General features: G+C 36.9%; 2 protein-coding genes across 2 annotated transcripts; both read right to left on the bottom strand.

Annotated features, from left to right (window-relative positions):
* Nucleotides 1–3,656: 3,656 nt before the first annotated feature.
* LOC310734927 (uncharacterized protein) lies at nucleotides 3,657–19,164 on the bottom strand. Its single transcript, XM_083557406.1, has 8 exons — nucleotides 18,734–19,164; nucleotides 15,471–16,892; nucleotides 15,186–15,255; nucleotides 13,230–13,410; nucleotides 11,663–12,007; nucleotides 6,732–6,917; nucleotides 4,904–5,035; nucleotides 3,657–4,780 (listed from the first exon to the last, which is right to left on the bottom strand). Exons 1-8 carry the CDS (start codon nucleotides 18,736–18,738, stop codon nucleotides 4,065–4,067), a joined length of 3,057 nt encoding a protein of 1,018 aa, XP_083413532.1. The 5' UTR covers nucleotides 18,739–19,164; the 3' UTR covers nucleotides 3,657–4,064.
* A 1,405-nt stretch (nucleotides 19,165–20,569) lies between these two features.
* LOC310734093 (interferon-induced protein with tetratricopeptide repeats 5-like) lies at nucleotides 20,570–22,490 on the bottom strand. The gene is made up of 2 exons (XM_083555743.1): nucleotides 22,369–22,490; nucleotides 20,570–22,258 (listed from the first exon to the last, which is right to left on the bottom strand). The coding sequence occupies exons 1-2, from the start codon at nucleotides 22,380–22,382 to the stop codon at nucleotides 20,923–20,925; spliced, it is 1,350 nt and encodes a 449-aa protein (XP_083411869.1). The 5' UTR covers nucleotides 22,383–22,490; the 3' UTR covers nucleotides 20,570–20,922.
* Nucleotides 22,491–23,167: the final 677 nt, after the last annotated feature.

The raw sequence follows: 23,167 nt of genomic DNA, 5'->3' as shown, positions 1-23,167 counted from the left end.
TAATCTGCAAACCTGCATATCAGGATATAAAACCCCATAAGACCCAGAGTCTTTTGAACATCAGAAGTCATTATAACAATTTGAATTTATTTTAAGCACTTTTGTACGTCTCTCTGGACAAGGGCATCTGCTAAATGTCACAAATGTAAATGTAAATGTTCTATTTTATTATTAGAATTTAGTTTTATAATTTAATAATAACATAACTATATTAATTTGTCCTCATGGCTGTACTATGTACATGTGGTCATTTCTATAGGTAAACTACATTTACATTATGTATTAGAGACATACTAACAAGACTACTCTTTCCCATAACTTCATGGTGTAACTGATCAACTTTATTCCCCTGTAGTTACTGAAGGTCTGCACATCTCCCTTGTTCTTAAAAACCAGTACCAGCTCACTCCTTCTCCATTCCTCAGGCATCCTCTCACCTTCCAAAATCTTGTTGAACAACCTGTTTAGAAACTCCACTGCCATCTCTCCTAAACATCTCCATGCTTCTACCTGTTCCAACAGACTTTCCGCTCTTCATCCTCTTAATCGCTGCTCTCACTTCCTCCTTACTAATCATGTCCACTTCCTTGCAATTACTCTTGCGTTAATGTTATAAAAAACAGACTGAATATACAAAAGTACGTCTTCAGTATGATATCACTTACCTCATGGTGATCAGTCTGGGTGATGTGCAATCGGTCTTTCACCCTGGAGAGGACTATATAGTGGCACGGATATGATCGGTGTTATTCTCCGCCCATGCATTTAATCTGTTGAGTAATAGAGACCGAAAGTTTTTATTTCCAAACTCCAGATGACGTCATATAGAAACAACAATATAATCGCCTGAATTGTAATAGTACGTGAAAGGAAATGAAGTGTCAATATCAGGTCATACTCCTGTTAAATATTTTATGAAGCAAACATGACATGGTGCATAATTATAGCCTAAAGAAATAAAAGCAAAACAAAAAAAAAAACTCCAATGTTACTCCATTGCTCTGTGTACAGCTGTCATCGTATCTTAGCATTAACTCTTTCGTATTACTTGAAAAAAAGAAAAAAGAAATAACAATGTAAGTTACCTCATATCTATTCTGAAGTAAGCTCTTCCTGTGTTTTTGATGGAAACAAACATACTGTACTTCTTTTCTGGCTACACAGCTTCCTCACACCAGCAACTAAGTGAAAATTAAAGTTTCCTTTTTTGGTAAAATGGTTTAAGGTGCTAGGTTTAATGACTCTGATTCTTTGGGGTTTGAATTCCAGCAGCATGAAATGAATCTTGTGTTTAGTTATGATAACTGTACATCACGCTTGGTTAAACTTGTCACTGACTTCTGTGTAATCATGTACATTATAAATATGTTCATGTTAAAATATTACGTATAAAAACCTGCATTTTACACTCATCTGAAATTTTTGATGTGACACAAAAATGAATCAGTGACACCGAAAACTATGAAGTAGTGTAGTAGTGTGATTTCAGACATTTGTCTTCAATCCAGAGGACCACTGAGAGTTTAATATTTTTTATTGAATGCTTTGACTAGTACATTCCTGAAAGGAGGAAGAACACAAACTAATACAGTAGTGCATTTAAACTGTTGAGGAATAGAAACCGAAAGTTTTCATTTCCAATCTTCAGATGACGTCATAGGGAAACAACAATATTATTGCCTGATTTGTAATAGTATGTGAAAGGAAATAAAGTGTCAATATCAGGTCATACTACTGTTTAATATTTTATGAAGCAAACAGGACATGGTGCATAATTATAGCCTGTAGAAATAAAAGCAAAAAAATATGCTTAGTTTAACTCTAGTTTCGTTTCATCCCCCAACACCACTTCCACAAAAAATTAATCAGTGACACCGAAAACTATGAAGTCAATCCGAAGGATCAATGATAGTTTAATAATTTTTTGGGATGCTCTGAGTAGTAAGTTCCTGAAAGGAGGAAGAATACAAACTAAGAGGAAAATAAGTGCTATAAAGTGCAAGTGATATAAGATAAAACAAAACAAAACAAGATAATAAAAAAGTAAAAATAAAAATGAAAAAACAATCCAAATGGTGCCCAGGGAAATTTGTCCATTGGCTCCACATGGACCCCATGTGTCTTAGCCCAGAGGGGCCATTGATGGGTCTATGGTGGGCTCTAAGTGGGACCAGTATAGGTGTTCTTTATATGGGCTCATTTTGGTCTCAAATAGGTGTTAAATATGGGGCCAAAGTGGGCTACAAAAAGGACCCTTATGAGGCCCACATGACTCCATGGGTCAACCAACAAATGGCCACTTTATGGGGTTGTTGTGGGACCACAGTGGGTAAGAACTGGGTCCAATTTATTAATTTCATAATTGATTTTTGTGGGTGAACTTAATGTGCTACTATGGAAAATCCACTGTCAAACCATTTCAAACCTCATTTGCAATGTAAAACTGTGCCTGACCAAACAAAGAACTCCTAATATTAGTTGATTTTATTTGCTGCTCTATGTTTAAAATTACATGGTTGAGTATTTGAACTGTGAAAAATAAATGACTTCAACTCAAAATGTGTAAATCACATTTAATTTAAATTAATTCAAGTAAACAAAAAACAGAAATAACAGATCTACTGAGTAAAATAGTTCACTGGTGGGTTTATGCAGATTCCTCAGCTGCACACCTACAAAACAGTAAAGAAAGAGAAGACAGAAAAGGCAATTAAGTACATTTTAAAATACTACCATTCACAGCAGTATCTAAAAAAACATGCATCAATATAATTAAGACATATCCTAGAATCTCATCAGTGAATTGTTCCCACTTCTGCCTCGCACAGTAGTAACTTATGCCAGGGGACCAGTCATGAAATCCAAAACGTATGAATGTAACTATTAAAATATCAACCTTGCGTCTGAACTTTTCTCTTAAACGAATATTTGGCCAATGCCAAAAGCCAGTGATTAGAACAATGATTCTGATCAGCTGAAAGATGTAGGTCACACTTAGGATCACGATGATCCTAAGTGTATAAAAAGATTTATAGAGGATTTTTCAAGTCAATAATGAAAAATCTCTTTGCACTAAATACTTCATTTTAGACTGTGTACAGAGGGACTTGGATTGCAAAACCCTACAGCGGATAGTGAGGATGTTTAGACTGTGTATCAGTTTCTTTCTACAAGCCATGAGACTCCTCAACATGAAGGTACTGGTATCACACACACACACACACACACACACACACACACACACACACACACACACACACACACACACACACACACAGTCTGAAATTTGGTTAATGTGCCCTTTCTATCTGGCAACCTTCTGTTAGAAAGCATTTCATTCATAGATTGTAAATAAAAAGTTCAAAACAGAAAGGTGATTTAAAATTAGCGCATATTGCATCGTTTCTTTTTATTATTTTCTTCATTTTTTTTTGTAAAGTGTTTATCCAAAAGTGCTGTATAACTTGAGAATATGTTTCTCTCTAGTATTAATGTACTGTGGGTAAAAATATCAGTGTCATAATTTTTCTATGAATCAGCTTGGAAGAGAAATTAGTGCCACTAGAGGGCAGTGCTGATTCAACTCATTCCAAACTTGGACATTTACTGGAAGCTGATATGTCAGTGTTCATATCAAGTACATTGACAGAAGATGAAGTTTTAGTGACCATCTTATAAGATATATTTACATATCATCTTTATTTGATGAAAGAAAAAAGTTACAATGTCTTTTACAATAAACATGTTTTAAACTTAATAATGATTAATTAAAGATTAGCCCAGTGACATAAAAAAAGTCTGTACTGATCTTGAATAAACATTTTATTCCTGTTTGAGTAATAAAGGGTACTTGTTTAATACTTACTACTGCTCCCACCTTTAAACAAAGAATTATTGTTTTACTCAAGTAGAATAAACAGAAATTACTGGTAAATCATGACTCAGAATGCAATTCTGCTCTTGTATCAGAATGCAAATGACCCTGCTTCAAAAACAGCCTTTAGAATACACAGAATAGTTAAATATTCATAAACACTAGTATTTTGCAGAATGTCTTCAGCCTCCTATGGCCCTGCGTTTCTCTCTTCTTTACTCACAGGGATCCTCAAGTCTTTCCTGCTCCCAGGGCTTTTAGACGAACGTTTATCATTAATCTTTCCCAGCTGTTTAGCACTTTTCTTCCCATCTACAGTGCCTTCATCTATCTTCAGACATTCCATATAACAAGTGATGGCTTCAGGTAGGGATCTCCTTCTGTACTGCTGAAACTGCCCGTAAAAGAGGTACACCTGCTGTAGGTATTCGTTTTTCTCTTTAGCTTTATGCAGAGTTTGCTGAAACATCTCATCTGCACGATCAAGATCCCCATCCTCGCCGTACTGATTTGCCAGCTCAATCATAGCTGTAATGAAGCCAGGCTTTAGTTCGGTGGTCTTGTCTAAATAATAAATGCACTGACTTCGACTCCTCTGAATCTCAGCACCAGCACTATTTGAGTTTTGACTTCCTTCACGCTGCCAAGTAATTGCTTTTCTCTTGTAGCAGAGAGCAAGCTGATGGTGTATGAAAGCTGATGTGGGTGACTTCTCTAAAACTCTTTTTAGCAGTGCAATGGACCTCTCCACTGAGCCATAGATCCTCAAAAATTTCCCCACATATCGAATGACATTAGGAGCATTCGGAGAACCCTCCAGAGCTTCTTCCACCAAACTCTCCCCTTCATTGTACTCCTTGGCTTCACCAAGTCTTACTGCTAAGAGAGCTTTAAGCTCATCATTAGCTCACTTGCGAGAGAACTTGAAGTAGGCCCAGGGCTGTTCTCCAAGCACTTGATGACAAAGACCCAAAGATGAATCTGGCAATTCCTGTACAACACTTCTGATCTTCTCCAGGTAACTCTCACATTCACTAAAGCACTTCAACTGGTACTGTAACCAGGCTAAATTCCCATAGGGCACTATGAGCCACTTGTCACAGTCATCCAGCCTGCTCTCTTTAGTGAGCTCTACACACTTCTGCAGGTAGCCAAGTGCGTCTTGAAAAGACCCCAGGAGATGCTTAACATATCCCAAAGAGTTGTATGTCTGTGCAAGTCCTGCTTTCTCGCCAAGGTTAAAGTCGGCATGCTGTTCAAGCCTGTTTAAAAGATCTGTAAGATCCAGCTCTTCTTTTTTCAGCTTCCAGGTGAAGTGACATTCAAGCTTGTGTAGTTCTGCCTGGAGAAGTGTGGCTTCTGTTAGACTGTAACACAGAAGCAGCAACCGCTTAATACGGTATTGTAAAGTTATTCAGTGTCTCACACACACCATCTCGTGACCGACTATTTTCTTTCTAGTTATTATAACGCTTACCTCATTGTGGTCATCTGCTGCAATCCGGAATACAATATCCAGAAAGTGAATGACTATGAAACAGTGAGAAACCTAGAAATCTGAAGCATTTCCTGGATTAAAATGATGCTTGTGTAATCATGTGTTCGGTGGAAATCGAAACTTAGGGAAGCTCATGGGCGTGTAGTTAAAGACAAACAGCATATTAATAATGAAAACGGCGAGTTTGGAGTTTAGTGCGTGGAAACACCACAAATCGCTAATATATATGTGTGTGTGTGTGTGTGTGTGTGTGTGTGTGTGTGTGTGTATAATATTTGTTTATTTTGTTTTGTACATTTCGGTGACTTGTGTGTGTGTGTGTGTGTGCGTGTGGTAGCGTGGCCGAGCGGTCTAAGGCGCTGGATTAAGGCTCCAGTCTCTTCGGGGGCGTGGGTTCGAATCCCACCGCTGCCAATTAGGTTTTTCTACATATCCATTCTCAAATGTGGACTTCAGTAAAGATACATAAAGAAGTGTGTGTTCTGATCAATACTTTACAAACCTGTGTTTTACACTTTGACATTTCTGGATTGTCAGAGAGGAATGATTGAGACTATTACCAAATTATTATAATCTTTCTGATTTCAGTTTTCAAATGACAAAGAATTTAAAGTGAAATTATTTTTCAAAATTTACAACATTACAATGTGTGTGTTCGCGTGTGTGAAAATATTAGGGAACGTCTGAATTAAATACATTTTACACTTTCACATTTCCTCTCTCCATATACAACCTGAACCATAAACATGCTTTGAGTATTTAGTATATATTTAAATATAACGAAACATATTCACATGATTTAAACAAATTTTATTTTCATTTGGTTGCAGAAAAACATGCATTAATATTACACATTAGAACATTAATATGCAGCCTTCATAAATGTGAAAATATTTTCACAGTTTTAAAAGACTTGAGATTTCGAAATCAGTAGTGAGAGGATTTAGTAAATTACATTCACTTATCAAGACAAACAACAAAAAACTTATTATTTATCTGGATTCTGCTGCTTTTCTAATTCATATTAATTTCTAATTTTTTATCCTGCTTACTGCCTTAGCACAGACAAAGCTTCCTGCTCCTTTAATCTCCTCAGTAATCATGTCAGTGTGTATTTCCACTCTTAACACATTTAGTGTTGTAAAACTGACTTGTATTAAGGCGTGAGAGTGCACTGAGAGTGTGTCCATGTACATCTTAACAAATAGCTGTGTTTGCTACATCCACACATTTAAAACAAGATTACAGATGCTACAATGTTTACATTAAATATCATGACTTATAAATTAGTATATAGATATTTGACTGTGTATCATGCTTTATATTGCTAATATTACTGTAGAGAAAGCCTAAGCTCACAAAGATCACTGAGGTACTCCTCATTATCTACATAGGTCAGCGCTTTCTCAAAGCACTCTATGGCTTGTTGTTTTTCTCCTTGTTCCTTATGATTGGTTCCAAGTATTCCAAAGGCCTCTCCATCATTTGGGTTGTTCTCAATTCTTCTCTCTGCAATCTTTCTCAGACTTTTAGCACTTTTTTTCCCTGCAATTTGATTTGGATTTATCTTTAGACATTCAATGTAATGTTTGATGGCAGCAGGCTCACATCTCATAACGTACTGCTGAAATTCTGCATAAAACACATGAACAGCCTGGTAGTTTTCTTTTTTCTCTTTGGAAAAAAAGGTCCATTAATATTATAATATCTGTAGAAACTTTTAAAGATACTAATGGCAAAGTAGCATTAATATATAATATATAATAAATATAAAAGTGTGAGTGTTTTTGTGTGTGTGTGTGTGTGTGTGTGTGTGTGTGTGTGTGTGTGTGTGTGTGTGTGTGTGTGTAATAGACATGTGAAAGTGATGTTTTGTGGTGTGTGATGTGGGTGATGTTCCTGCATTGTGTTTGTTATTTGAAGATTTTTGTAATAAACCTCTAATCGTGATTCAGGAAAATTTTTATTCCATTATTGCATTTAACTGCTTAAAAATTCAGCTTTGATAAACAAGCTTACTATTTGCCCAAAACACAGGTGGAGCTGGTCAAACTAGTAGATTAACAATTAATTGTCTTATTGTGTGCAGTAAAACACAATAAATTCATTTTAAAGCCCATTTAATAACACAATTTTTTTAAAAAAGCAGCTTTACAGAAATTCATAAATTAAAATATGAATAAGTTCAAAGGTTTTAGTTTTAAAAATGAGTCCCTAATCTGCAAACCTGCATATCAGGATATAAAACCCCATAAGACCCAGAGTCTTTTGAACATCAGAAGTCATTATAACAATTTGAATTTATTTTAAGCACTTTTGTACGTCTCTCTGGACAAGGGCATCTGCTAAATGTCACAAATGTAAATGTAAATGTTCTATTTTATTATTAGAATTTAGTTTTATAATTTAATAATAACATAACTATATTAATTTGTCCTCATGGCTGTACTATGTACATGTGGTCATTTCTATAGGTAAACTACATTTACATTATGTATTAGAGACATACTAACAAGACTACTCTTTCCCATAACTTCATGGTGTAACTGATCAACTTTATTCCCCTGTAGTTACTGAAGGTCTGCACATCTCCCTTGTTCTTAAAAACCAGTACCAGCTCACTCCTTCTCCATTCCTCAGGCATCCTCTCACCTTCCAAAATCTTGTTGAACAACCTGTTTAGAAACTCCACTGCCATCTCTCCTAAACATCTCCATGCTTCTACCTGTTCCAACAGACTTTCCGCTCTTCATCCTCTTAATCGCTGCTCTCACTTCCTCCTTACTAATCATGTCCACTTCCTTGCAATTACTCTTGCGTTAATGTTATAAAAAACAGACTGAATATACAAAAGTACGTCTTCAGTATGATATCACTTACCTCATGGTGATCAGTCTGGGTGATGTGCAATCGGTCTTTCACCCTGGAGAGGACTATATAGTGGCACGGATATGAGCGGTGTTATTCTCCGCCCATGCATTTAATCTGTTGAGTAATAGAGACCGAAAGTTTTTATTTCCAAACTCCAGATAACGTCATATAGAAACAACAATATAATCGCCTGAATTGTAATAGTATGTGAAAGGAAATGAAGTGTCAATATCAGGTCATACTCCTGTTAAATATTTTATGAAGCAAACAGGACATTGTGCATAATTATAGCCTAAAGAAATAAAAGCAAAACAAAAAAAAAAACTCCAATGTTACTCCATTGCTCTGTGTACAGCTGTCATCGTATCTTAGCATTAACTCTTTCGTATTACTTGAAAAAAAGAAAAAAGAAATAACAATGTAAGTTACCTCATATCTATTCTGAAGTAAGCTCTTCCTGTGTTTTTGATGGAAACAAACATACTGTACTTCTTTTCTGGCTACACAGCTTCCTCACACCAGCAACTAAGTGAAAATTAAAGTTTCCTTTTTTGGTAAAATGGTTTAAGGTGCTAGGTTTTATGACTCTGATTCTTTGGGGTTTGAATTCCAGCAGCATGAAATGAATCTTGTGTTTAGTTATGATAACTGTACATCACGCTTGGTTAAACTTGTCACTGACTTCTGTGTAATCATGTACATTATAAATATGTTCATGTTAAAATATTATGTATAAAAACCTGCATTTTACACTCATCTGAAATTTTTGATGTGACACAAAAATGAATCAGTGACACCGAAAACTATGAAGTAGTGTAGTAGTGTGATTTCAGACATTTGTCTTCAATCCAGAGGACCACTGAGAGTTTAATATTTTTTATTGAATGCTTTGACTAGTACATTCCTGAAAGGAGGAAGAACACAAACTAATACAGTAGTGCATTTAAACTGTTGAGGAATAGAAACCGAAAGTTTTCATTTCCAATCTTCAGATGACGTCATAGGGAAACAACAATATTATTGCCTGATTTGTAATAGTATGTGAAAGGAAATAAAGTGTCAATATCAGGTCATACTACTGTTTAATATTTTATGAAGCAAACAGGACATGGTGCATAATTATAGCCTGTAGAAATAAAAGCAAAAAAATATGCTTAGTTTAACTCTAGTTTCGTTTCATCCCCCAACACCACTTCCACAAAAAATTAATCAGTGACACCGAAAACTATGAAGTCAATCCGAAGGATCAATGATAGTTTAATAATTTTTTGGGATGCTCTGAGTAGTAAGTTCCTGAAAGTAGGAATAATACAAACTAAGAGGAAAATAAGTGCTAAAAAGTGCAAGTGATATAAGATAAAACAAAACAAAACAAGATAATAAAAAAGTAAAAATAAAAATGAAAAAACAATCCAAATGGTGCCCAGGGAAATTTGTCCATTGGCTCCACATGGACCCCATGTGTCTTAGCCCAGAGGGGCCATTGATGGGTCTATGGTGGGCTCTAAGTGGGACCAGTATAGGTGTTCTTTATATGGGCTCATTTTGGTCTCAAATAGGTGTTAAATATGGGGCCAAAGTGGGCTACAAAAAGGACCCTTATGAGGCCCACATGACTCCATGGGTCAACCAACAAATGGCCACTTTATGGGGTTGTTGTGGGACCACAGTGGGTAAGAACTGGGTCCAATTTATTAATTTCATAATTGATTTTTGTGGGTGAACTTAATGTGCTACTATGGAAAATCCACTGTCAAACCATTTCAAACCTCATTTGCAATGTAAAACTGTGCCTGACCAAACAAAGAACTCCTAATATTAGTTGATTTTATGTGCTGCTCTATGTTTAAAATTACATGGTTGAGTATTTGAACTGTGAAAAATAAATGACTTCAACTCAAAATGTGTAAATCACATTTAATTTAAATTAATTCAAGTAAACAAAAAACAGAAATAACAGATCTACTGAGTAAAATAGTTCACTGGTGGGTTTATGCAGATTCCTCAGCTGCACACCTACAAAACAGTAAAGAAAGAGAAGACAGAAAAGGCAATTAAGTACATTTTAAAATACTACCATTCACAGCAGTATCTAAAAAAACATGCATCAATATAATTAAGACATATCCTAGAATCTCATCAGTGAATTGTTCCCACTTCTGCCTCGCACAGTAGTAACTTATGCCAGGGGACCAGTCATGAAATCCAAAACGTATGAATGTAACTATTAAAATATCAACCTTGCGTCTGAACTTTTCTCTTAAACGAATATTTGGCCAATGCCAAAAGCCAGTGATTAGAACAATGATTCTGATCAGCTGAAAGATGTAGGTCACACTTAGGATCACGATGATCCTAAGTGTATAAAAAGATTTATAGAGGATTTTTCAAGTCAATAATGAAAAATCTCTTTGCACTAAATACTTCATTTTAGACTGTGTACAGAGGGACTTGGATTGCAAAACCCTACAGCGGATAGTGAGGATGTTTAGACTGTGTATCAGTTTCTTTCTACAAGCCATGAGACTCCTCAACATGAAGGTACTGGTATCACACACACACACACACACACACACACACACACACACACACACACACACACACACACACACACACAGTCTGAAATTTGGTTAATGTGCCCTTTCTATCTGGCAACCTTCTGTTAGAAAGCATTTCATTCATAGATTGTAAATAAAAAGTTCAAAACAGAAAGGTGATTTAAAATTAGCGCATATTGCATCGTTTCTTTTTATTATTTTCTTCATTTTTTTTTGTAAAGTGTTTATCCAAAAGTGCTGTATAACTTGAGAATATGTTTCTCTCTAGTATTAATGTACTGTGGGTAAAAATATCAGTGTAAAAATTTTTATATGAATCAGCTTGGAAGAGAAATTAGTGCCACAAGAGGGCAGTGCTGATTCAACTCATTCCAAACTTGGACAATTACTGAAAGCTGATATGTCAGTGTTCATATCAAGTACATTAACAGAAGAAAAAGTTTGTGACCTTCTTATAAGATAGATTTACATATCATCTTTATTGGATTAAAGAGAAAGTTACAATGTCTTTTACAATAAACATGTTTTAAACTAAATAATGATTAATTAAAGATTAGCCCAGTGACATAAAAATTGTTTGTACAGATCTTAAATAAACATTTTATTCCTGTGTGCGTAATAAAGGGTACTTGTTTAATACTCCCATCTTTAAACAAAGAATTATTTTTTTACTTAAGTAGAATAAACAGAAATTACTGGTAAATCATGATTTAGAATGCAATTCTGCTCTTGTATCAGAATGCAATTGACCCTACTTTAAAAACAGCCTTTAAAATGCATAGAATAGTTAGATATTCATAAACACTAGTATTTTGCAGAATGTCTTCATCCTCCTATGGCCCTGAATTTTTTCTTTTTTACTCACAGGGATCCTCAAGTCTTTCCTGCTCCCAGGGCTTTTAGACGAACGTTTATCATTAATGTTTTCCAGCTGTTTAGCACTTTTCTTCCCATCTACAGTGCCTTCATCTATCTTCAGACATTCCATATAACAAGTGATGGCTTCAAGTAGGGATCTCCTTCTGTACTGCTGAAACTGCCCGTAAGAGAGGTACACCTGCTGTAGGTTTTCGATTTTCTCTTTAGAAATCTGCAGAGTTTGCTGAAACATCTCTTCTGCACGATCAAGATCCCCATCCTCGCCGTACTGATTTGCCAGCTCAATCATTGCTGTAATGAAGCCAGGCTTTAGTTCGGTGGCCTTGTCTAAATAATTCAAATGCACTGACTTCGATTCCTCTGAATCTCAGCAACAGCACTAGGTGAGTTTTGACTTCCTTCACGCTGCAAAGTAATTGCTTTTCTCTTGTAGCAGAGAGCAAGCTGATGGTGTATATAGTCAAGAGTCAAGAAGCTTTTATTGTCATTTCAACCATATATAGCTGACGCAGTACACACTAAGATGAAACAACGTTCCTCCAGAACCCTGATGTTACATAAAACAACATAAAACAACAATCACAGAAACAGAAAACACAGGGCTAAGGACTAGTAAGTGTCCTTGCCACATAAAGTGCATGTGTGCAACCTGGTGCAAACAATGCAAAAAAGACAACACAAGACAGTGCAAGACAATACAAAAAAACACAAAATAGCTCCGCCAGTAAACCTGTCATAACGAGATAAAGTGAACAGTAGCAAAAAATGTAAACAGAATATTGTGCAAAAGAGCAAATATGTAGCAAAAATGTAAACAGAATATTGTGCAAAAGAGCAAATAGCCGCAATCCCAGAAGATGTGCAAAGATGTTCTTCTTTGCGGCTTCTCCCATTCGGGGTCGCCACAGTGGATCACCCATGTAAACAATTTATGGTAATGATTTAGTGTGAGTGGTACTGAATCATGGGTGCACGAAGTGAGTACGAGTGTGTGTTGAGTCCGGGTTGTACAGATCAGTCACACAGTTGCAGTTTCCAAACCAGGCAATGATGCAGCTGCTCAAGATGCTTTCAGTGGTCCCTCTGTAGAACGTGGTCAGGATGGGATGGGCTTTCCTCAGCCTTCTCAGGAAGTAGATACGCTGCTGGGCTTTTTTGGTGATGAAGCTGGTGTTGAGTGACCAGGTGAGGTTATCCGCCAAGTGAACACCAAGGAATTTGGTGCTCTTGACGATCTCCACTGAGGATCCATCAATGATCAGTGGAGAATGGCTGCTCTGTGCTCTCCTGAAGCCATTGATGCTGTGATTCAAGCTGTGCATTGCTACACAGTCATAAGTCAGCAGAGTGAACAGCAGTGGACTGAGCACACAGCCCTGAGGGGCTCTAGTGCTCAGTGTGGTGGTGCTGGAGATGCTGTTTCCCATCCGGACTGACTGAGGTCTCCCAGTCAGGAAGTCCAGGATCCAGTTACAGAGGGAGGTGTTCAGGCCCAGTAGGCTCAGCTTATTAATCAGGTGCTGAGGGATGATCGTGTTGATTGCTAAACTGAAGTCTATGAACTGCATCCGTACATAGGAGTCCTTGTTGTCTAGGTGGGTGAGTGTCAGATGGAGGGTTGTGGAGATGGCATCATCCGTGGACCGGTTTGGACGATACGCGAACTGCATGGGGTCCAGTGTGGGTGGAAGCTGTGTCTTGACGTGCCTCATGGCGAGCCTCTCGAAGCACTTCATCACAATGGGTGTGAGTGCGACGGGACGATAGTCATTGAGGCAGGATACAGTAGACTTCTTCGGCACAGGAACGATGGTCTTTGTCTTGAGGCACGTAGGAACATTGGCGCTGCTCAGGGAGATGTTGTCCAACTACAGGCTAATATCAAATCTTCCCTTTATATCCAAAATTTTTGAAAAGGTTGTAGCACAGCAGTTATGCTCACATCTACTTATGAATAACATTTTAAAAATATATTAGTCAGGATTAGGCCTCATCATAGCACAGAGACGGCGCTAGTTAAGGTGGTAAATGACCTGTTATTGGCCTCTGATCAGGGTTTTGTCTTTTTACTTGTTTTGCTCGACTTTAGCTTTTGACATCATTGATCACACTATACTGCTTGCTAGACTTGAGAACGTTGTTGGAATAAAGGGAACAGCTCTCTCTTGGCTCAGGTTTTATTTGACTGATCGCTATCAGTTTGTTGATGTAAATGGTGAGTTCTCCACACTCTCTAAGGTAAAGTTTGGTGTTCCTCAAGGATCTGTCTAAGGCCCACTGCTTTTCTCTTTATATATGCTGCCCCTTGGTGAAATTATACGTAAACATGGTATTCGCTTTCATTGCTATGCTGATGATAAACAGTTGTATATTTCAGCAAAGCCAGATGAGAGAGATCAGCTTAACAATGTTGAAGAGTGTGTAAAGGACATTAGACAGTGGATGCTAGATAACTTTCTTCTGCTCAACTAAGACGGAAGTACTTTCACTAGGACCACATGCAGCTAGAAGCAAACTTCTTTCCCCTTAGAAATATTGCTAAAATTAGAAATATGATGTCGTTACAGGATGCAAAAAAACTAGTTCATGCTTTTGTTACTTCTAGATTAGACTACTGTAATGCTTTACTGTCTGTCACAACCATAAACTCCAACAGCGATTAGCAGTAGGTGGAAACCAGGACAGAGTTCTTACACCATTCTGTGTAGAGCTGCGAAATGCGGCTAGCGCTGCCATTCAGCTGGACTTATTTTTGTTGTCATGTGTGTGGTAGTGTGGCCAAAAGGTCTAAGGCGCTGGATTAAGTCTCCAGTCTCTTTCCGGGGGCGTGGGATTGAATCACACCACTGCCAAGTTGATTGTTCTACATATCCTTCCTCAAATGTGGACTTCAGTAAGGATACATACAGAAGTGTGTGTTCTGATGAATGCTTTACAAACCTGCATTTTACACTTTTACATTTCTAGATTGTCAGAAAGGAATGATTGAGACTATTAACAAATTATTATAATCTTTCTGATTTCAGTGTACAAATGACAATAAAGAATTTAAAGTAAAATTATTTTTCATAATTTACATTACAATGTGTGTGTGCGCATGTGTGAAAGTTTTAAGGAAAGTCTGAATGAAATCAATTTTACACTTTCACATTTCCTCTCTCCATACACAACCTGAACCATAAACATGCTTTGAGTATTTAAAATATATTTCAATTTAATAAAACATATTCACATGATTTGAACAAATTTTATTTTCATTTGGTTGCAGAAAAACATGCATTAATATTACACATTAGAACATTAATATGCAGCCTTCATAAATGTGAAAATATATTCACAGTTTTAAAAGACTTAAGATTTTGAGATCAGTAGTGAGAGGATTTAGTAAATTACATTCACTTATCAAGACAAACATAAAAAAAAAATGTATTTAGCTGGATTCTGCTGCTTTACTTATTCGTATTAATTTCTAATGTGTCTCCATAATCGTTTTTATCCTGCTTACTGCCTTAGCACAGACAAAGCTTCCTGCTTCTTTAATCTCCTCAGTAATCATGTCAGTGTGTATTTTCACTCTTAACACATTTAGTGTTGTAAAACTGACTTGTATTAAGGCGTGAGAGTGCACTGAGAGTGTGTCCATGTACATCTTAACAAATAGCTGTGTTTGCTACATCCACACATTTAAAATAAGATTACAGATGCTACAATGTTAACATTAAATATCATGAATAATAAATGAGTATATAGATATTTGGCTGTGTATCATAATTTATATTGCTAATATTACTGTAGAGAAAGCCTAAGCTCACAAAGATCACTGAGGTACTCCTCATTATCTACATAGGTCAGCGCTTTCTCAAAGCACTCTATGGCTTGTTGTTTTTCTCCTCGTTCCTTATGAGTGATTCCAAGTATTCCAAAGGCCTCTCCATCATTTGGGTTGTTCTCAATTCTTCTCTCTGCAATCTGTCTCAGACCTTTAGCACTTTTTTCCCCCTCATATTGATTTGGATTTATCTTTAGACATTCAATGTAATGTTTGATGGCAGCAGGCTCACATTTCATACAGTACTGCTGAAATTCTGCATAAAACACTTGAACAGTCTGGTAGTTTTCTTTTTGATCTTTGGCTGCTTGATATGCCTTCTGGAACATTTCTTCTGCTCTTGATATATCCCGATTAACCCCATATTGCAAGGCCAATTCAGCCATGGCTAAAATGAATCCGGTTTTCAGTTCGATTGCCATCTCCAAATGGTAGATGCATTGCTCTTGAGCTCGTTTAATTTCAGCTCCTTTTGTGTGGTGGCTTCCTGCCTGCTTCAGCTTTATAATCTTTTGTTTATAGCAGAGCCCCAGCTGATGGTGTATAAAAGCTGTGTTTGACACTTTCTCTAATGCTTTCTTTAGAAAAGCAATGGACCTGTCCACAGATCCTGCATTTCGTAAATACTTTCCAAAATAGCGAATCACATGTGGGTGTTCTGGAGACCTCTCTAAGGCTTGCGCCACTAGGCTCTCTGCCTCACTGTACTTCTTGAAAAGAGCCAATCTCAGAGCAAGCAGAACTTTAAGAACATCATCATCTGGGTTAGTGGCTATAGCTCTTCTAAGTTGATTAACAGCATCTGAAGTTTCTGGTGCACATCCTTGTTCCACAAACTCTGTCCGATACAGAGCAATGGCAAGGCCGGAATTCCATTCAGCCTCCCCAGGGTCCAGCTCCAGGGCCTTTTTAAAGCAATCTTTCGCTCTTTCATAATATTTGTGGGAAAACTTAAGGAATGTCCATCCTTTCTCTCCAAGCACCTCAGCATATGGGACAGATGGATATTTCTCTTTAATCTCCCTCAGCTTATTCAGGTACATTTCACACTCTGCAAAATTACCCATATGATAGTATAACCATGCAAGGTCTCCATAGGCAACAACAAGCAGCTTATCAGAGTCATTTCCATGAGCCTTAATGAGTTCTACAGATTTCTCAAAGTTGCTGAGAGCCTCAGTATCGGAGCCTAGTAGAAACTTCACAAATCCCATACAGCTGTGTGTACGTGCAGCTCCTGCCTCCTTTCCGAGATCCAGGCTAAACTGTTCTTCTAATCTGTTCAGAAGATCATTGAGATCTACATCATTTTTATTCAGAGCCCAGGTGAAATGGCATTCTTGCTGAAGAAGTCTGGCTTTTAAATCTGTGCCTTGAGTTGAACTGGAAGAGAAAGAAAATAAATGAACCTGATTAAAACTTGTTAAAAAATATGAAATATATTTGTAACTTTACATCATTTGTCACATTATGTAATGCGTGTAATTTCTGAATATGTGCTTCAGAATCTAAAATTTTTACAAGTTTGGATAAAGTGGGTTTATTACATTCTGTATTGTAATTGAGCTATGAGCTAATCTATGTGACTTTACTAATATGTAAACTGAAAGAATAATCAAGTCTTTCTAAAGGTACAATTTAGTTCCCTTTTCCTGGTAGAAATTATGCTCACTGCACTGCAGGCTTTGTAACTCTCCACCCATTGTTTAAAAAAAAATAAACTAATCATTTTCCTTTTGTTATTTGGATATCATTATATGCAAACAGGAAAGTAAATGCAAAACAATACAAAAGTTTCATTCTTTTAAACCTTTAACCCTGGATTTTTTTTTTTTCATCAACACTTACACTCTGTTCTAAGCACTTTCCCTCAAGTTTCCCATTGCAGTCAATTTCCCTTTTTACATTTCTAATAACAATCTATAAGTGTTCTCATATAATTTTAAACCAAAGAGAATTTTTTCTTTTTTTATATATATGGAAAATAAAGTTCTTATTGAACTAATTTGCACTAAATCAACACATATCATCTGACCACACATCTCTCTTTCATTTGTATCGATTGAACAACAACAACAATAACAACATTTTTGTTTCAACAACTGTAACTGCACATTTGTAATTTAATTTGGAAAACTTTGGAAAGGTATGCTGTTAGATGATTTACAATAGGAAACAACTGAATAAGTGCAAGTACAACTGATGAAATATATAGAAAAAAAGGTCCATTAATATTATAATATCTGTAGAAACTTTTAAAGATACTAATGGCAAAGTAGCATTAATATATAATATATAATAAATATAAAAGTGTGAGTGTTTTTGTGTGTGTGTGTGTGTGTGTGTGTGTGTGTGTGTGTGTGTGTGTGTGTGTGTGTGTGTGTGTAATAGACATGTGAAAGTAATGTTTTGTGGTGTGTGATGTGGGTGATGTTCCTGCATTGTGTTTGTTATTTGAAGATTTTTTGTAATAAACCTCTAATGGTGATTCAGGAAAATTTTTATTCCATTATTGCATTTAACTGCTTAAAAATCCAGCTTTGATAAACAAGCTTACTTTTTGCCAAAACACAGGTGGAGCTGGTCAAACCGGTAGATTAACCAGTAAGATTATTTATAGCTTTCAAAAGAAATGTTAGACATTTTATAATTGTCTTATTGTGTGCAGTAAAACACATAATAAATGTGCTTTTAAGCTCATTTAATAACACGGATTGTCAAAAAAAGCAGCTTTACAGAAATGCATATCTTAAAATCTGTATAAGTTCATATGGTTTATGTTTAAAAATGAGTCCCTAATCTGCAAACCTGCATATCAGGATATAAAACCCCATAAGACCCAGAGTCTTTTGAACATCAGAAGTCATTATAACAATTTGAATTTATTTTAAGCACTTTTGTACGTCTCTCTGGACAAGGGCATCTGCTAAATGTCACAAATGTAAATGTAAATTTTCTATTTTATTATTATTATAATTTTGTTTTACAATTTAATAATAACATAACTATATTAATTTGTCCTCATGGCTTTACTATGTACATGTGGTCATTTCTATAGGTAAACTACATTTACATTATGTATTAGAGACATACTGCTCTCACAACACGCTGCTCTCACTTCCTCCTTACTAATCATGTCCACTTCCTTGCAATTACTCTTGCGTTAATGTTATAAAAAACAGACTGAATATACAAAAGTACGTCTTCAGTATGATATCACTTACCTCATGGTGATCAGTCTGGGTGATGTGCAATCGGTCTTTCACCCTGGAGAGGACTATATAGTGGCACGGATATGAGCGGTGTTATTCTCCGCCCATGCATTTAATCTGTTGAGGAATCGAAACCGAAAGTTTTTATTTCCAAACTTCAGATGATGTCGTATAGAAACAACAATATAATCGCCTGAATTGTAATAGTACGTGAAAGGAAATGAAGTGTCAATATCAGTTTATACTCCTGTTAAATATTTTATGAAGCAAACATGACATGGTGCATAATTATAGCCTAAAGAAATAAAAGCAAAAAAAAAACCATGTTAGTTTAACTCTAGTTTCGTTTCATCCTCCAAGACCACTTCTAGTCATTTTCCTCAATGTTACTCCATTGCTCTGTGTACAGCTGTCATCGTATCTTAGCATTAACTCTTTCGTTTTACTTGAAAAAAAGAAAAAAGAAATAACAATGTAAGTTACCTCATATCTATTCTGAAGTAAGCTCTTCCTGTGTTTTTATTGATGGGAACAAACCTACTGTACTTCTTTTCTGGCTACACAGCTTCCTCACACCAGCAACTAAGTGAAAATTAAAGTTTCCTTTTTTGGTAAAATGGTTTAAGGTGCTAGGTTTAATGACTCTGATTCTTTGGGGTTTGAATTCCAGCAGCATGAAATGAATCTTGTGTTTAGTTATGATAACTGTACATCACGCTTGGTTAAACTTGTCAATGACTTCTGTGGAATCATGTACATCATAAATATGTTCATGTTAAAATATTATGTATAAAAACCTGCATTTTACACTCATCTGAAATTTTTTATGTTTTGATTTGAATTGCACCGTCTTGGATTGCAAAACCCTACAGCGGATAGTGAGGATGTTTAGACTGTGTAACAGTTTCTTTCCACAAGCCATGAGACTCCTCAACATGAAGGTACTGGTATCACACACACACACACACACACACACACACACACACACACACACACACACACACACACACACACACACACACACACACACACACACACACACACACACAACAGAAAAAAGTTTTTTTTCTGGTTGGTGGACACCACAGGAACCTACACAGCAACCTTCTTTCTTAGTGGCTTTGCACTCATCTCCAGCGCTCTCCTGCTGTGTACCATCACTGTGGTCCGTCACTGCCAGAGAATTCAGAGGAACTCGCTAAGCAAAGTCTCCACACCAGAAGCATGTGAAGGCAAACAGGCAAAGTTTTATACTGCAAAAATCTTACAGTGTTGGACCTATTGGTTATATCATTTGTATTGTTTTATTTTTGTTAAAAAAGCAAAAACAAAACAAAACAAAAAACAGGTGCATAAACTTCAGTAGTTAGTGGGGGGAAAAAAGAAATTTGTAGCAGTACCAGCACATTTTCACAGTCTGAAATTCGGTTAATGTGCCCTTTCTATCTGGCATTTCATTCGTAGATTGTGAATGAAAAGTTAAAAACAAAAAAGGTGATTTAGAGTTGGTGCATATTGCATTGTTTGTTTGTTTTTTTCGTTTGTTTTTGTAAAGTGTTTACCCAAAAGTGCTGTATAACTTGATAATGTGTTTGTTGTGTTTTTCTCTCTAGTATGTCTAGTATCTCACATGTACTGTGGTTAAAAATATCAGTCATAATTTTTCTATGAATCAGCTTGGAAGAGAAATTAGTGCCACTAGAGGGCAGTGCTGATTCAACTCATTCCAAACTTGGACATTTACTGGAAGCTGATATGTCAGTGTTCATATCAAGTACACTGACAGAAGATGAAGTTTTAGTGACCATCTTATAAGATATATTTACATATTATCTTTATTAGATGAAAGAAAAAAGTTACAATGTCTTTTACAATAAACAAGTTTTAAACTAAATAATGATTAATTAAAGATTAGCCCAGTGACATAAAAAATGTCTGTACTAATCTTGAATAAACATTTTATTCCTGTTTGAGTAATAAAGGGTACTTGTTTAATACTTACTACTGCTCCCACCTATAAACAAAGAATTATTGTTTTACTCAAGTAGAATAAACAGAAATTACTGGTAAATCATGACTCAGAATGCAATTCTGCTCTTGTATCAGAATGCAAATGACCCTGCTTCAAAAACAGCCTTTAGAATACACAGCATAGTTAGATATTCATAAACACTAGTATTTTGCAGAATGTCTTCAGCCTCCTATGGCCCTGCGTTTCTCTCTTCTTTACTCACAGGGATCCTCAAGTCTTTCCTGCTCCCAGGGCTTTTAGACGAACGTTTATCATTAATCTTTCCCAGCTGTTTAGCACTTTTCTTCCCATCTACAGTGCCTTCATCTATCTTCAGACATTCCATATAACAAGTGATGGCTTCAGGTAGGGATCTCCTTCTGTACTGCTGAAACTGCCCGTAAGAGAGGTACACCTGCTGTAGGTATTTGTTTTTCTCTTTAGCTTTATGCAGAGTTTGCTGAAACATCTCTTCTGCACGATCAAGATCCCCATCCTCGCCGTACTGATTTGCCAGCTCAATCATAGCTGTAATGAAGCCAGGCTTTAGTTCGGTGGTCTTGTCTAAATAATTAATGCACTGACTTCGACTCCTCTGAATCTCAGCACCAGCACTATTTGAGTTTTGACTTCCTTCATGCTGCAAAGTAATTGCTTTTCTCTTGTAGCAGAGAGCAAGCTGATGGTGTATGAAAGCTGATCTGGGTGACTTCTCTAAAACTCTTTTTAGCAGTGCAATGGACCTCTCCACTGAGCCATAGAGCCTCAAAAATTTCCCCACATATCGAATGACATTAGGAGCATTCGGAGAACCCTCCAGAGCTTCTTCCACCAAACTCTCCCCTTCATTGTATTCCTTGGCTTCACCAAGTCTTACTGCTAAGAGAGCTTTAAGCTCATCATTATCCGGGTTTGTGTCTATGGCCTGACGCAGTTGTTTAATTGTTCTTACACTTGGACACTGTGTTTCTGTTCTGTGGAGCACAAAAGCATAACCACAATTCCATTCAGCATTCATGGGCTCTAGCTCCAAAACCTTCTCAAAGCACTCTTTTGCCTGGTTGTAGTACTTGCGAGAGAACTTGAAGTAGGCCCAGGGCTGTTCTCCAAGCACTTGATGACAAAGACCCAAAGATGAATCTGGCAATTCCTGTACAACACTTCTGATCTTCTCCAGGTAACTCTCACATTCACTAAAGCATTTCAACTGGTACTGTAACCAGGCTAAATTCCCATAGGGCACTATGAGCCACTTGTCACAGTCATCCAGCCTGCTCTCTTTAGTGAGCTCTACACACTTCTGCAGGTAGCCAAGTGCGTCTTGAGAAGACCCCAGGAGATGCTTAACATATCCCAAAGAGTTGTATGTCTGTGCAAGTCCTGCTTTCTCGCCAAGGGTAAAGTCGGCATGCTGTTCAAGCCTGTTTAAAAGATCTGTAAGATCCAGCTCTTCTTTTTTCAGCTTCCAGGTGAAGTGACATTCAAGCTTGTGTAGTTCTGCCTGGAGAAGTGTGGCTTCTGTTAGACTGTAACACAGAAGCAGCAACCGCTTAATACGGTATTGTAAAGTTATTCAGTGTCTCACACACACCATCTCGTGACCGACTATTTTCTTTCTAGTTATTATAACGCTTACCTCATTGTGGTCATCTGCTGCAATCCGGAATACAATTTCCAGAAAGTGAATGACTATGAAACAGTGAGAAACCTAGAAATCTGAAGCATTTCCTGGATTAAAATGATGCTTGTGTAATCATGTGTTCGGTGGAAATAGAAATTTAGGGAAGCTAATGGGCGTGTAGTTAAAGATAAACAGCATATTAATAATGAAAACGGCGAGTTTGGAGTTTAGTGCGTGGAAACACCACAAATCGCTAATATATATGTGTATATATGTGTGTGTGTGTGTGTGTGTATATGTGTGTGTGTATATAATGTTTGTGTATATTTTCATTTCATTTCATTTTTTCCCGCTTATCCGTAATTCGGGTCGCGGGGGCACCAGTCTAAGCAGGCCCCCGCCTTCGACTGCTGCCCAATCCTCACAGCACCGTCCCTTACGGTCCCTCCTGCAGGTGGTGAGCCCACGAGAAGGTTTGTGTATATAATGTTTGTTTATTTTGTTTTTAGATTTTACATTTCAGTGACGTGTGTGTGTGTGTGTGCGAGCGTGCGTGCGCGCGCGCGCGGAGGGGGGGCCTGTAGCGTGTCCGAGCGGTCTAAGGCGCTGGATTAAGGCTCCAGTCTCTTCGGGGGCTTGGGTTCGAATCCCACTGCTGCCAATTAGGTTTTTCTACATATCCATCCTCAAATGTGGACTTCAGTAAAGATACATAAAGAAGTGTGTGTTCTGATCAATACTTTACAAACCTGTGTTTTACACTTTGACATTGCTGGATTGTCAGAGAGGAATGATTGAGACTATTACCAAATTA

This window comes from Silurus aristotelis (genome assembly GCF_946808225.1).
Source record: "Silurus aristotelis genome assembly, chromosome: 12".
NCBI lineage: Eukaryota > Metazoa > Chordata > Actinopteri > Siluriformes > Siluridae > Silurus > Silurus aristotelis.
Note: the sequence above shows the minus strand (reverse complement) of the source record. Positions and strands in the feature narration are given on the sequence as shown.

Bases quoted from the DNA above. Each gene is read 5' to 3' on its own strand.
- LOC310734927 (XM_083557406.1), bottom strand. The intron at 6,918-11,662 runs GTAAAAAAGAAA...ATCAAATTGCAG, and splicing joins AGACTTGAGGATCCCTGTGA to GGAAAAAAAGTGCTAAAAGT. The intron at 4,781-4,903 runs GTGAGAGTTACC...CTCGCAAGTGAG, and splicing joins GTTGAAGTGCTTTAGTGAAT to CTAATGATGAGCTTAAAGCT.